Source organism: Drosophila mojavensis, unplaced genomic scaffold (genome assembly GCF_018153725.1).
Source record: "Drosophila mojavensis isolate 15081-1352.22 unplaced genomic scaffold, ASM1815372v1 contig_36, whole genome shotgun sequence".
Classification (NCBI taxonomy): Eukaryota; Metazoa; Arthropoda; class Insecta; order Diptera; family Drosophilidae; genus Drosophila; species Drosophila mojavensis.
Window position 1 is genome coordinate 13,551,998 of NW_025318858.1, and position 15,116 is coordinate 13,567,113.

Consider the following 15,116-nt stretch of genomic DNA (forward strand, 5'->3'; position numbering starts at 1 on the left):
AATATTGTGACTCTTCATTCGATAGTTGCGATACTTTGTGCCAGCTCTAGCAAGTCACGTAAATATCGTTCGCCTCAATTAAGCACCAGCTCGTTCGTGTGCAACAAAAAGTAATTTTTCAATGGAAAATCAAATGAATTAATTGCGAAAACTAATGAAAAACGCAAAACGAAAACCATGCTAAACATGTGCATAGAAAGTAAGTGGAAAAACCAGTGCAAACCATGCGAAAAGTGTGTGTGAAAATTTTCACCTTTCTGCCCGAGCACTGGTGCTCCGCTGGACAGAGAGAGAGAAAGCCCGTGAGAGCAGAAAAATCAATAAAAATTGTCGTAGCATCGCGATTCAAACGAGCAAAACAAAGAGCGCGCAACGAATGTGCGTGGAATGTGATAAACGCTAATAAGAGCAGCCGTTAACTGTTCCCAATTCAGTATCAACTGCAGCTACATACATGGCCCAAATGCGTTGGCAGCGGACAGGTGTATATAAAAAGAGACAAAGCTAGTGAGCGCAAAAGCGGAAGACAAATAAGCAGATAAAAAAAAGAACATAAGGCTAAGCATTCAGCAAACAAACAACTGTGCAAAAAGTAAACGGCAAACAGCTGTTACAGTTATTGTGTGCAGCACAATCAATGTAAATATTTGTGTTTGATTTATCAAAAAGCTGGCAAAGCAAAGGCATTTAGTTCACTTAACCCCAGTGAACCCACACAGCAAAGCGCGTCACCCACGCTTAGGCGGGCAACCAAAATATATATGTATGTGTATATATTTATATATGCTTATGCATATGCATATGTATGTATATATGTGCATATATCTCAAGTTGAGGCAATGCTCGCACGTTCGTTCACTTTGATGGGTGCGCACATACAGCCAACATTCCGTCTTTAAATCGAATGTATTTCGCAAAAACAACAACAACAGCTGCGATAACAATTGAAAGAGACTAGCGGTAAAGCTCGCACCGGTGATTCACAGCCAGCGGAATCGCTAATTAAAGTCGCAGCGGGTGTTGGCGTCGGCGGCAATTGAATGGGGAGAATATACACAGAGAATAGAGAATATCGAATATAGAATGTCAAACCAGCTTTGATGATGTGATTTTTGTATCCCGCTTAAGTAATTCGATTTTATTTTGCGCATTTGCAGTTTGAGTAATAGCAGCAGCAGCAGCAGCAACAACAACAACCGCAACAATAATAATAGCAGCGCTATGAACGTTATGCGCAAGCTGCGCGGCGCTGCCAGCGCTAGCAGCGGCAGCACGTCAGCAACCAACAGCGGCACCAGCAACACCAGCCCCAGCGCCGTCAGTGCTGCCAACGGACGCAGCGGCGACGAAGCACTGCTCGATGCACGCATACAAATGAGTCTGGCGACACTGAAAAAGCTCTTCAACGAGTACACGCATCCCAAGGAGCCGCTGAGCGAAAATGAACGGGACGGCAAGCTCTATGAAATGCTGCCATTGTTCTGCAAGGTCTGTGAACTTTACCATTTCAATTGAAATATCTACAAAACTGTGAATGTTACTCATTGATTTATGTGTGTGTGTGTGTGTTTTTTTTTATGGTCCCACAGGTGTTTAGCAGCTGTCCCGCCAATGATATGAGCGAAAAGTTCTGGGATGTTGTTGCCTTCTGTCAACAGGTCTCTCGCTTGATGGTCAGCGAGATACGGAAACGTGCATCTAATCAAAGCACTGAGGCTGCTTCCATAGCCATTGTCAAGTTTTTGGAGGTGGAAACAACGGAGGACACCAGCAGCGGCTGGCTGCTGCTAGCCACATTGAATCTCTTGGCCAATGGCGATGTGTCGCTCATACAGGTTAAATTGCACTTTATGGAGATTTTAATAATGAGAGCGTTGGTTTATGTGTATAAAGAGAGTAAGGGATAGGAAAAACAGCATATGTATAAAATCTTAATTCGTATAAATTTGAGAATGAATATGTCTGTATTAGTTATTCATGTGTTGATTAAGCTCTTGAGGATTGTGTGTTGCCACTATTCAGTGGCAGTCAGTAAATATTTGGAAATGGCCCATACTAGATCTAAGAGTATAGATTCCTCGGAATGCCGAATATACGGCATTCCCCTTGTTATGTATGTACATATATATATACAATTTTCGCCTCAGATAAGCACATAGCAGGAAGGCAATATAACTGACCTCCATAATTATAGTATGATTGATAGCTGGCCTTACTTAAATGTCAAGCATATAAATAATAAGAAGGAATAACAAGTTAAAAATATTTATCAGAAAGAAAGAAGATTTAGCCTGCTCGAAATATAGCTCTGTTTAAGGGAATCTCATTTCTATATTAAGATTTCTATACTGTCGGAATAGAGGTTAATTATTAAGGAAACCCCTCTTATATACTACAAAATCACATCTTTAAATTAACTTAATCGATTCAGTTTTACTAAATAAGCATCCTCTCTTAGGTCATGACAGCTGCAGCAGTGCCCTCAACTTTGGTCAAGTGTTTGTATCTATTTTTCGATCTGCCCCAAGTGGAGGACGATGAGCCACCCGCTGATGGCGCCACTGTCGGCGATTTCAATGCACACGAACGTCGCACCCTCTTGCAAAAGGTATTCGTACAGCTGCTGGTTAAGCTGTGCTCGTATCCCTATCCAGCCGAGGAGCTGGCACGCATGGATGATCTAACGCTGCTGTTCTCCGCCATCACCTCGCCCTGCCCCATACAGAATATTGTGTGGCGCAAAAATGCAGCCGAGATATTGACCACCATCTCAAGGCATGGTCTAACCGATGCCGTGGTTACCTATATACATTGTAAGTAAAAATATATATAACAATAGATGAATACATTTGGTTAATCCAACAATTCTCATATCTCTTCCAGCCAAGGGCTGCATGGCGCTGTGCGTGGATAACATGCAACGTTTGGCATTTGGCAATCCACTGGAAATCGTTGAAATGTTCGTCACGGTCTTTTGCTTTCTCAAGGATTCTAGTCAAGTATCCCAGATACTAATGGACGACTTTCGCGCCTCTCAGGGCTATGTTTTTCTCAGTGACTTTTTGCTCAAGTAAATTAATTCGGTTTCATGCTAACTTTAATAATGATATGATAATATGATGCTTTACAGATTCGACAACGCGCGCAGTCAGACGCTGGAAATTCAGGCGGCTATACGCAACCTAGTGCTAATGATCTCTTCACTCTGCATGTGCGGCTTCTACGAGCTGCGTCCACCGGCTGCCCAATTCAACACGACCTTCAAGCTGCAAAACTTTCAGCTGCCCCAGGCTAGTTCACGCGAGACCTGCGTGCGGAATGTCTATGCATTTCAGGTGCTGCAAACGGTCTTCCTCAGGTCGACAACACCAGCACTGTGCTGCACCATTTTGGATGCCATATCGCGTGTCTATCACTCGGAGAATGCCAATTATTTCATACTCGAATCGGAGCACACGCTTAGCAGCTTTGCCGAGCGCATCCACCTGAAGAGTCCACAAATCCAAGAGAAGTTCTATGACCTGCTCGAGTTTATAGTCTTTCAATTGAATTTTGTGCCTTGCAAGGAGCTAATCAGCTTATCTCTGCTGCTCAAACACAATCAGTCGACGTCGTGCAGCATCCTCTGCATGAAGACGCTGCTCAACATTCTGCGCCACAATAGCGTCTTCAAGGATGTCTATCGCGAGGTGGGCATCCTGGAGATATTTGTGAGCTGTCTGAATCGGTATGCCGAGCATGTGCGTCAGATCACAAACGGAGATGATTCCCTTCTGGTGCAACCATCGGCTGAGGAGCCCGAGGATCTGCTCGATACACTGGGTAAACTGGTGCTGGAGGCGCTGACAATGCTGCTGGGCGGCGGTGCCAGCAACAATGCTCAACTATTTCGCGAATACGGCGGCGCGAAGTGTGTCCATGAGCTGGTCAAGTACAAGCATTGTCGCCCCCAGGCGCTGGGCATTGTACGCGAACTGATACTCTCCGCCGGTGGAGACGATGATATGCTCTATATACTCTCGCTGATGCACAGCATCAGTCCACATCAGGTGGAGTTCAAAATCCAGATACTAAACATGCTGCTGGGCTGTCTCAAGGACTCGCATCGCACGCGCACCGTATTCCGCAAGGTGGGCGGCTTTGTCTATCTAACCAGCGTCTTTGTCTCGCTCGATGGCAGCATGGCTCAGCCGCAGCCCGACATTGCCCAACAGGATCTCATACTCTTGCTGCAAATCGTCTGCCAGACTCTGGCCACAGCGATGCGCTTTGAGCCAGCCAATGCCAAGTTCTTTCATCAGGAGATCTGCAACAGCTCGCTGTGCGACACGTTGCGACTGCTCGGCTGCTTTGGCGGCGACACCACGCTGCAGGACTTCACCGGCAACTATGAGCCGCAGCAAACGCTACTCAAATATTACCATGACGTATTTAGCGGGGACATCCTGAGCTTCAGGTGAGCTCTTAATTAAATTTTAAATAAAACTATTTCGTTAGACAATTAAATTCGATTTGCTTTTAGTTTCTCTGAGGATGTGCCCAACTCATTGTCCTATATCTGTGTGGTATTCAGGCTGCTCTACAGCATTGCCTTGGACAACTTCGAGACGCCCAACTTGAGCGGCGTCATCACGCTCTTCAGCGAGAGCGCACCGCATTCCCGCTCGCCCAGCAAGGAGCTGGCGCCGCCCGTGCACCCCAGCCAGCTAAACCTGACGCAGCCGGCACCCGAGCCACGCATCGTGCATCCCGGTGTCGTGATCTGCATGCTGCAGCTGCTGCCCGGCGTACAGCACGATGCGGCTCCGTTGCAGGCCATCCAGCTGCAGGTGTATCTAAGCGAGATTATCAAGTCGTTGGTGCGCAGCGAGCGCAACCAGCAAATTATGTGCGACCATGGGCTAGCCGAGCAGCTGCTTAGGCTGACACGACGCGCCCTGTCCGAGGAGCAGCACCCATTGCATGTGCCAATGCAGTATATACTGGAGCGTCTGGCCGCGCAGGCGCTGCAGCCCACTGAGCTGCGTCAGTTTTTGCGTCTCGGCGAGCCGCTCTCCTGTGCAGACATAGACCTACAGAAGCCCTATCGACAGGGTGGACCCGTGCCACTGACGCGCATCAAGACGCTGGTCTCGATGACAACTCCCCGAGATTTTCGTGCCCATGGCTCGAGTACGTTGCCGCCATTCGTGGAACTGGACATGTCAGCCGAGGGATTTGGTTGCCTCTATTTGCCATCGCTGGCGCCACAGGCCACGGCGACAGCTGGCGGCACCATCGATGCGAATACGATTGGTGGCATCGGAGCCGGGGATCGAATCTTCCCGCCGCAAACCGGTCTCAGCTATTCCACATGGTTTTGTGTTGAGAAATTCTCCGATCCCAAGGCAGATCCGCACTGTGTGCGGCTTCTAACGCTGGTGCGCACCATTCACAATCCACGCGAGGAGAATCTAGCATGTCTGTCCATTTTGCTGTCCGCAAGAGACAAAGCCATCGTTGTCTCCACACAAGAGACACTTGTCACGCCCAGAAAAAGTAAGTGTTTACTTATTTCTGATGTCATTTCGTTCTTATCATTATTTCGATGTTTATCGTAGTCATGCGAATTCTTAGTATAGGCTTTATATACACATTGAATCGTTAAGCGACTATTTATACATTTAGCTTACATGCATTTCTTGATGATATCATTCAAAAGAGCTTTTATTAGTTGACATAAAAATGACATCAAAAAGAAGCAATGATTATTATTATTATTTTGTTCTACCTTTCCTTAGGGGCATTGCAAATATATTTGAAAACACATATTTGAAGATATTTTATGATCAACTTATATTAATTTGTATAATTATATCAGATATACAAATTTTACACCATAACCATACAGAAACATTTTATGAATCCTATTTCAACTACCAAGTTGGACTTTATTCCACAAAAATCTTGATGATGTTGACTCAGAAATAGAGCTAGGAATTCATTAGACGACAAATTTGATTAAATTTGTTATAATGGAATAGTATGTATTTCTCATATACCAATCTAAGGTCCACTTAAGAAGTGCTTATAAAATAATTGTATCAAATTTGTTAGCAAAAATAAATAAATACCTGTTCAGAGTGAAATACTCTCCAGTTTAAGAACTTTCTCGCTTTACACTAAAATCCGCAAATAGACTTTTTGAGTCACAAATTCAATTTTCGATTTCACTCTTCCCCAGGTATTGGCGACTGGGAGCCAGAGGGTTCGGATGATGGCATTGCACGCATCTGGTGTCCCGATCTACTGCACGAAGGTCAGTGGCACAATTTGGTGGTGGTGCTCAATCGTGCCGTTCTCAAGAATTCCAGTCTCTCACTCTACCTGGACGGCGTGCCCATGCACACGCAGAAGCTGCACTATATAGCCCAGCATCCGGGCGCCACTAGCGCCAATCTGACATCGGCTACTCAAATCTTTGGCTACATTGGCACGCCGCCCATTTGGCGTCGCTATTCGCGCCTGTGCTGGAAACAGGGCGTCTGCCACCTGCTGGAGGATGTGCTGACGCAGCAGACGGTGCAGACGATCTATCAGCTGGGTCCACACTACATGGGCTCGCTGCAGGCGCCGCAGCTGGGCAAACAGGCGGAGCCACTGCCGCCGCTGGTGCCCGAGGATCGTGTTCTGCTCGGCCTGAATGCGAAGGCGGTGTCCAAGCTAACGTTGGTCAAGATACGCAAGGTCTACAGCCGGGCGGATAACAAGAGCATTGCCAAGCAGCTCAATATGAATTCTCATGAGAATGCCACGCCCATCAAGTGAGTGGCCATCAATAGACAATCCGAATTATTCTCGTATAACTAAACTCGTTTCTTTTTCTAGAATCCTTCACAACTCGGCGGGTCACTTGGCTGGCGCTGGTCGCTCCTTGGGCGGCGTGGTTGTTGGCTATTTGGGCGTGCGGGTGTTCAGTCCGCATCCCGTCTCGGCCATGATTGACACCGTCGGTGGCTGCAATGTGCTGCTGGGCATTATTGCCATGGCCCAGGATGTAGAATCTCTGTATGCGGGCGTCAAGGCGCTGACTTGTGTAGTGCGCAGCAATCGCGCCGCACAGGCGGAAATGGATCGAAAACGCTGCTACCAGACGCTGGGCATGTTCTTCAAGAAGAAGAAGCATTTGCTCAACTCGCACATCCTGCACCTGACCTTTGGCCTGGTGGGCACGGTGAACAGTGGACACGACATGTCAGCCATACCGAATGTGACCGCATTCCAGGATCTGCTGTGCGACCTGGAAATCTGGCACAATGCACCCAACGGCCTGCTGCGCTCGCTGCTGGAGCATTTACTCGAACTGGTCGTCGAGTCGAATGAGAAGAAGCAGAACGTGAAGATAATGCGCGACCTGCAGCTGCTGGTGAAGCTGCTGCACATTATCACCCACATTCAGGATCATTCGACGCGTGAGATTCTGTTCAATCTGCTCGAGACGCTGCTGGGCGGCCAGCCACGGCACACGGATCTGCTGCTCTTTGGCCAGTATGTGGCGGCCAAGCTGCCGCGCGTGCAGGACGCCAATGTCGAGCGGGCTGTGCTCTTGCCCAGCATGAAGCAGCCAGCCGAGGATCAGGATGGCGTTGCTCACAATATTTACTTGCGCAATCGCTGCCTCTCGCTGCTGCACGGCTTGCTCTTTACGCCGCGCAACACCGTCAACTATGTCATTTGCGATGACATATCGAAGACGCTGGGCATGGACTGGCTGTTGCTGTTCATGCAGCCACACGTTCACTTCACCACGGTCATCATAGCCGTGCGCATTCTGGTCGTGGTATGTGCCAACGAGAGTTTTCTCGTTCGCTTCCGCGACGCCACCCACAATGGGGGCTATTTACGTTTCACTGAAATGGTTTCGCAACGCAAAATGCTCGGCCTGGGCGCTCAGCAGCTCAATCAACGACCCAACAATGGCACCGGCACTGTCATCGTGGCCACGCCCCAAAATACAATACAACATCTGCCCACACAGATTGCGGGTGAGGTGCGTCCGGCGGCTCTGAATATACCTGGTAAGTAAAAGAAGTTAAAAACATAAATCAGATTTGTTGGAATAGAGAGTTATAAATTAAAATTTTATTTTATTTAATGTACGAATTTACTCTCGTATCCCTCATATTCTCCACTTTTCTCTTATATAAACTCAAAATTTAATGTATGACATTAACGAAATAACGAATTTAAATACTTTTTAAATTATTATCAGAATGTCCCTTAATAATCTGCTCTTTCCTTTAATTGAAAATCCAAACTTTAATTGAAAATTTAAAGAAACGTTTATTATTAGAATATCCCTCAATATTTTCCACATTTCTCGAATTTAAATTTAATTCATTGAGGAACTTGATCAATTTAAGTATTGTTTACAAATTAGAAAATCCTCTTTCCACTCTTCTCTCCCAACTACCGAGGTTACTTGTTCTACAGTAATTTTCTCTCTTTAAAGGTTTCCAAATGCTTGAATGGCTAATGCAGCATCATTTGGACGTGCCGGAACTGTATTTCCTTCTGACGGCCCTGATAATGGGTCAGCCCGTTAAGGTGCTGGCCACAGAGCACACGAAATTCGATTTGGATCGCGTGTGGTCGTTCCTGTGGGGTGCCCCAGTCTCGGCCAATACGCAGCTGCCCAAGCTGAATGTCTGTCCCGAGGGCGTCTGTGTGCTGCTGGCCATGGTCCGGGCAATTGTGCATGGCGGCGAGTGCGCCGCCTGGCTGCACAGTCATCCGGAGACGATTATTCAGCTGCTGTTCAGCCTCTATCAGAATCTCAGCGATTTCACGCCCGTTATGATGGCAGCCGATGTGGTCACCTCACTGGTAGCGGTGCTCTTTCCGCAGGTTTCACGCTCTGGCGACTCGGAGCCAAACAGTGGCACATCCACGCCCACCGACGGCACGGGCAGCAGCTTTGTACTCCCTACACCGGAGGCGCTGCACGCAGCCGTGGCCAATCAACCGAAATTAACCACCCATCCCGTGCGCAAGTGCGTCATCGACTTCTTGCGTGTGATTGTGGTGGACTCCTTGGGCCTGAACATGCACGGCAAGACAACACCTGTCATAGACCTGGTGCTAGACGCTGCCCCGGAAACAGCTGAGCTGCCCTTGCAGGTGCAATACCAAACCCAGATCATTATCGCTCTCATGGATCATCTGCTGGCCGCCGATGTGCTGGTGGGTGAGCAGGCTGCGCTGCCCTTGGTGCCACTGCTCCAGAGTCACACGCAGCACATTGCGCCGAATGTGTTCTACCTGACGGCGCGGATTGTGGACAAGTTGTGGCAGGGCTGCCTGACGCGGAATCCGCACGATATCTTCGACTTTATCATCAAGCTGATTGGTCAGGCCAAGCGCAGGTCCTCCTCATTGTCGCTGGAGCAGCTGCATCACTCCCTGAACCGGAGCATACTCTTTCTGCTCTCCCGTCCCACCGACGACTCGATAGCCGAGCAGATGAGCGTTCTGGAGGCGCTGCACAAGATCATCCAACATCGTCTGCTCATCTTTGGGGCCGGCAACCACGAGCTGGAGTTCATTGGCTGCCTCACCTATTGCCTGATGCAGCTGACGGCTGACATGAAGATTATACTGGAGCCAGCCACAAGCAGGAATACCACCTGGCACGTGAATCCCCAAACGGAGACAACAGAGCCCAAAGACGAGGATCTCAATCAGCTGCAGGTGAGTCCGAAGAGTAATTTAAATGAAATCAATTGCAATTTACTCATCTTTTCCAGGGTCGCAACCTGATTGTGGGCGCCGCTTTTCGTGTCTGGGAGGAGCTGTACGTCTGCAAGAAACCCGCCATTGAGGAAGTCTTCAAGATAACGTTAACCCCACCGCCAGCCAATGCGAAGGCACCCGATTTGCAGACAACGCGCGAACAAGTCATGGAGTTGGCCTCAAAGCTCTGGTTCAATTACGTTGATGCCGAACGCAAGGCCTCGTATCGTGTGCCTTGGGAGCTGCACAATCAAATCCAGTCCAAGATACAAAAGGTGACGGGTGGACTGACCCGTCTGGCCAGTCGCACCAAGGTGAAAAAGGATGAGCTGGTGCGCACCAAGTCAAATATGAGCAGGGAGTCAGCCTACGAATCCACGGGCATACATGTGCAGCTGATCAAGGATTTGCTGGAGCTGCGCACCAAGCAATACCAGCAAATGCTGCAGCACACACAGCGCTACGTCTACCAGGATTGGGTGCAGTCCGAAACGGAACTGACGCGTGAACGGGGTCTCTGGGGTCCGGAGGGCTGCTGTACGCTTGACAAGTGGGTAATGGACACGACCGAGGGACCGCACCGTATGCGCAAAAAGACAATGCGCAATGAGCTCTTCTATCTGCACTATCCATATCGACCTGAGTTGGAGCTGGCGGACAATCGTCAGCTTAAGTACAAGGTGGCCTCCAGCCTGGATAGCAAATTATACTTTCTGCATGGGCAGCAACAGCCCCGAATCTTGGCAGAGGCCGAGCAGCATTTGATACAGCAGCAATCGTCGCTGGAGGCGACAAATGTGCACCGGCTAGAGGCAAGCAGCTCCACATCGACGCCACCGCCGCCTGTCTCACCCAAGCTGCTGGCTCACGGTGCACCTTATCAGGAATCACTGGACGGCACTGCCCAGGACGACGATGAAGAGGAGGAGGACACGTCCATGACCAGCGACAATGAGACATTTTTGCGCTTGCTCGAGGAGCAAGAGAAGATCAGCTTCATGTTTCGTTGTGCGCGTGTCCAGGGCCTGGACACCTTCGAGGGTCTACTGCTGTTCGGCAAGGAACATTGTTACATTGTGGATGGTTTCACGCTGCTAAAGAACAGAGAGATACGCGACATAGACACGCTCCCGCCCGGCGCCTACGAGCCCATCATACCCAACTCGGGAGGCCAAACCTCGTCGACCTCGCGCGCCGTCAGTCACAAGTTGAGGCAATGCTCGAAGTTCGCCTACGAGGAAATACGCGAGGTGCACAAGCGACGCTACCTCCTGCAGCCCATTGCCCTAGAGGTGTTCTCTGAGGATGGACGCAACTATTTGCTGAGCTTCCCGCGAAAGGTGCGCAACAAGGTGAATCAACGATTTCTGGCCCTGGCCACCGCACTCAATGACAATGCCCAGCAATCGGTGGCCGGGCAGAAGCGCACGGCCAGCGTGGAGCAGACTTCGGGTCTGTTCAGCGGTTTGATTGGCGAGACATCGGTGACGCAGCGCTGGGTTCGCGGCGAGATCTCAAATTTCCAGTACCTGATGCATTTGAACACACTCGCTGGTCGTAGCTACAACGATCTCATGCAGTATCCAGTGTTTCCCTGGATATTGGCCGATTATGATTCCGAAGAGTTGGATTTCACGAATCCGAAGACGTTCCGTGACTTCTCACGGCCCATGGGCGCCCAGTCGGACGAGCGCCTAGAGCAGTTCCAGAAGCGTTTCAAGGAATGGGACGATCCGCACGGCGAAACACCGCCCTATCACTATGGCACACATTACAGTTCGGCCATGATCGTCTGCTCGTACCTGGTGCGATTGGAGCCGTTCGCACAGCCATTCCTCAAACTGCAAGGCGGACACTTTGATCTGGCGGATCGCATGTTCCACAGCATCAAGGAGGCCTGGCTGTCGGCATCCAAGTTAAATATGGCTGATGTCAAGGAGCTAATACCCGAGTTCTTCTACCTGCCCGAGTTTCTGAGCAATTTCAATAACTTTGATCTGGGCACCAAGCAGAACGGGGAGACCCTAAATCATGTCATATTACCGCCCTGGGCCAAACAGGATCCCAGGGAGTTTATACGGCTGCATCGCAGTGCGCTGGAATGCGACTATGTTAGTCAGAATTTACATTTGGTAAGTGAATTACTGTGAATTGCTTAAACTATGAGAATCAGATAGAGAACAACGGAAATCCTCTAACATTATTTTTCTTTTTAGTGGATTGATTTGATCTTTGGTTGCAAGCAGCAAGGCCCACCCGCTGTGGAGGCAGTCAATGTGTTCCATCATCTCTTCTACGAAGGCAATGTCGATATTTACAAGTGAGTTCCATCATTGAGGCAAGCAAAGGGAAATATATTAATTATTGACTCTATTCTAGCATTGATGATCCGCTTAAAAAGAATGCCACAATTGGTTTCATAAACAATTTTGGGCAAATACCGAAGCAGCTCTTCAAAAAGGCCCATCCAGCCAAGAAAATGGCCAACTCGCGGCACTCGGCGCTGATCGATCCTACGGCTTTGATACAGGGCAACAGCACTGTGCTGCAAACGGATCGTCTGTTCTTCCACAATCTGGACAATCTGAAGCCTAGTCTACAGCCCATTAAGGAGCTGAAGGGTCCCGTGGGACAAATACTGCAGCCGGATAAAACGGTCTTTGCCGTGGAGCAGAATAAGGTAATGATGCCACCATCGTATACCAAATACATTGCCTGGGGCTTTGCCGATCATTCGTTGCGCGTCGGCCTGTACGACACGGATCGCGCCTCTTTCGTCTCCGAGGCGGCGGCCCAGAACTCGGGCGAGATACTGACGTGCGCCTGTCCCAATGCCAAAATGATTGTCACTGCCGGCACCAGCTCCGTGGTGACCATCTGGAAATTCGACGCGAATCGCAAAAGTCTCAGCGTGCGTCACTCGCTGCATGGACACACGGATGCAGTGACCTGCCTGGCTGCCAGCGCTGCCTACAATGTCATTGTGTCTGGATCTCGAGATGGAACTGCCATTGTCTGGGACATGTCACGCTTTACGTTTGTGCGCCAACTGCGTGGCCATGCGGGCGTTGTGTCCGCCGTTGCAATCAACGATCTCAGTGGTGAAATCGCCACCTGCTCGGCGACCTGGCTACACGTGTGGTCCATCAATGGCGATGCTCTGGCCATGGTCAATACGTGCGTGGGCAGCGCCGATCGCATGCAGCAAATCCTGTGCGTTGCCTTCTCCCAAATACGGGAATGGGATCAGCAAAATGTGGTCATGACGGGGTCCACCGATGGCGTTGTCAGGGTGAGTGGACCACACCTCAACAGTTGTTATATCTTCATTTGATAACATTTCTTATTCTCTGCAGATGTGGTCGCTGGAGCACACTCAAGTGCCCATTGACCGGAAGCTGAAGCGTGGCGTGGAAGTTAACTCGCAGGACAAGCCCGACGCAGGCGCCGCTGATGAATCTCAAACTAAGTCAGACAAAATGAATATTTTCAAGCAAATGAAGAGCCTCTCACAGCCTGAACCGGAGCATGGTTGGTTAACAGAATTTGATTGATGGAAGTAACGATTAAAAACTATTTAAACTTTTTCAGAGATTGTAAAATCTGCCTCGGAAAGCAGCATTTCAGAAGCGTCGCAGCACAGCAATGAGTCCAGTCAATCACTTAAAGTGGAAACATCAACAGAACGCAGAAAGAGCTCCATTAGCGGTGCTAAATCGCTGCATGAAATGAAAGCGGCCACGGTAGAGGGAGCCAGCGGCAGTTCAGAGCATAAAACAAATGAAGGTGAGTTAAGTATATCAAAATATCAATTCAGATAGTTAACTAATGCTTCTGGTATACCCTATACAGAGGAGCACAGCATTCGTCCTAGCAAATCGGACACCAGCTTAACAGACGGCTTCGTTATGTTGGACAACGACAGACATCGCGGCGAGCAGGCGCTTAGAAAAGGTGCTTTAACTCAAAGAATCTAAACTCTACCTGCGAGAGCAAAACATTTCTATTCCTTTCTATCCGAATGCTTCGCATTATTACTAACATTTTGCATCATATTTTCCCCAGGCTTTAAATGGCAACGTCAATTAATGTTCAGATCAAAGCTAACCATGCACACGGCCTATGATCGCAAAGATAATGCCGAACCAGCTAGCATAACGGCTCTGACAGTATCCAAAGATCATAAGATTCTTTACGTAGGTGAGTGCAGGAGATAAACATATTAACAGACTATTCCATCGGACTTTATGCTAACATTGATAATTTTAATTGCATAGGCGATGCACGTGGCCGCATTTTCTCTTGGAGCGTCACAGAGCAGCCCGGGCGCGGCGTAGCCGATCATTGGCTCAAGGATGAGGGCGCCGAGCAGTGTGTCAAGTGTCATGTGAAGTAAGTTCACATTCCAAATATGCTGTGTATATGGGAAATGAATATACAAGAGACTATGTAGAATCAAGTTATGAAATAATAGAAATAATATACGTACTGCAGGGTATAATGAAGTAGCAACAGTCTGTCTCAGTCATTAGTTATACTATTATCTAAAAAGGGTTTTTTGAGTGGCTTTTGCTCTGCAAGTCTCTTAGGTTAGATGCGTGAAATTCCTTACTTCTTATGTAATTACGATAGAATAAGGGATTATGTATACACAAGCATAATACCTTATTCTATCATAATTTAAACACCCCTAGTTTGTGTGTAGATCATCCTAATGCCTTTATTTTCTGATTGATCTTCGTAATAATATTAAATATACTTGCATCTCTTATTTTCTTTCAGATTTACGCTGTATGAACGGAAGCATCATTGTCGCAATTGTGGTCAGGTCTTTTGCAATAAGTGCAGTCGCTTCGAATCGGAAATATCGCGTTTGCGTATTCTGAAGCCAGTTAGGGTATGCCAGGCCTGCTATAGCCAGTTGCGTGCGAGTTCCCTCGACAATTAAAAAACGAAAAACGAGGTTTACGATTACCTATGATTCAATAACGAATTTCGATAACTAAGTTCACTTTCTATGGCAGAAAAAACAATTGTAACTGTAAAAGACGTTAGGGGCATTCATTTAAATACGACTAATTTATTTATATTTATATAACTATATATTTATTTAATATATTTTTTAACCAAAAGCAAAAAAAAAGTGTTGCGCTAAAAAATAAACAACCAAAGGCTGTTATATGATTTTAAATAATTTTTTTTTTTTAGTAAAAAGAAAGTAAAACAAAACTTGTTGCAATATTATTTTTTTATACTTAATTTTAACTATTTATTGTACACCGAATAAAACAATAAAAACAATATTGCTTATACGCCACAATCATTGAAAATTGTAGTAAAGTATT

General features: G+C 47.8%; 1 protein-coding gene across 1 annotated transcript; it reads left to right on the top strand.

The window, feature by feature from the left end:
- Window positions 1-49: 49 nt before the first annotated feature.
- On the top strand, window positions 50-14,904 carry LOC6576712 (WD repeat and FYVE domain-containing protein 3). Its single transcript, XM_032729473.2, has 19 exons — window positions 50-199; window positions 1,158-1,488; window positions 1,590-1,835; window positions 2,459-2,813; window positions 2,884-3,070; window positions 3,131-4,456; window positions 4,523-5,538; window positions 6,224-6,803; window positions 6,868-8,057; window positions 8,492-9,729; window positions 9,786-11,903; window positions 11,988-12,091; window positions 12,151-13,063; window positions 13,128-13,302; window positions 13,363-13,557; window positions 13,624-13,725; window positions 13,837-13,971; window positions 14,049-14,163; window positions 14,554-14,904. Exons 2-19 carry the CDS (start codon window positions 1,222-1,224, stop codon window positions 14,717-14,719), a joined length of 10,428 nt encoding a protein of 3,475 aa, XP_032585364.1. The 5' UTR covers window positions 50-199; window positions 1,158-1,221; the 3' UTR covers window positions 14,720-14,904.
- Window positions 14,905-15,116: the final 212 nt, after the last annotated feature.

Bases quoted from the DNA above. Each gene is read 5' to 3' on its own strand.
- LOC6576712 (XM_032729473.2), top strand. From the start codon at position 1,222: ATGAACGTTATGCGCAAGCTGCGCGGCGCTGCCAGCGCTAGCAGCGGC. The intron at 3,071-3,130 runs GTAAATTAATTC...GATGCTTTACAG, and splicing joins CTCAGTGACTTTTTGCTCAA to ATTCGACAACGCGCGCAGTC. The intron at 4,457-4,522 runs GTGAGCTCTTAA...ATTTGCTTTTAG, and splicing joins GGGGACATCCTGAGCTTCAG to TTTCTCTGAGGATGTGCCCA.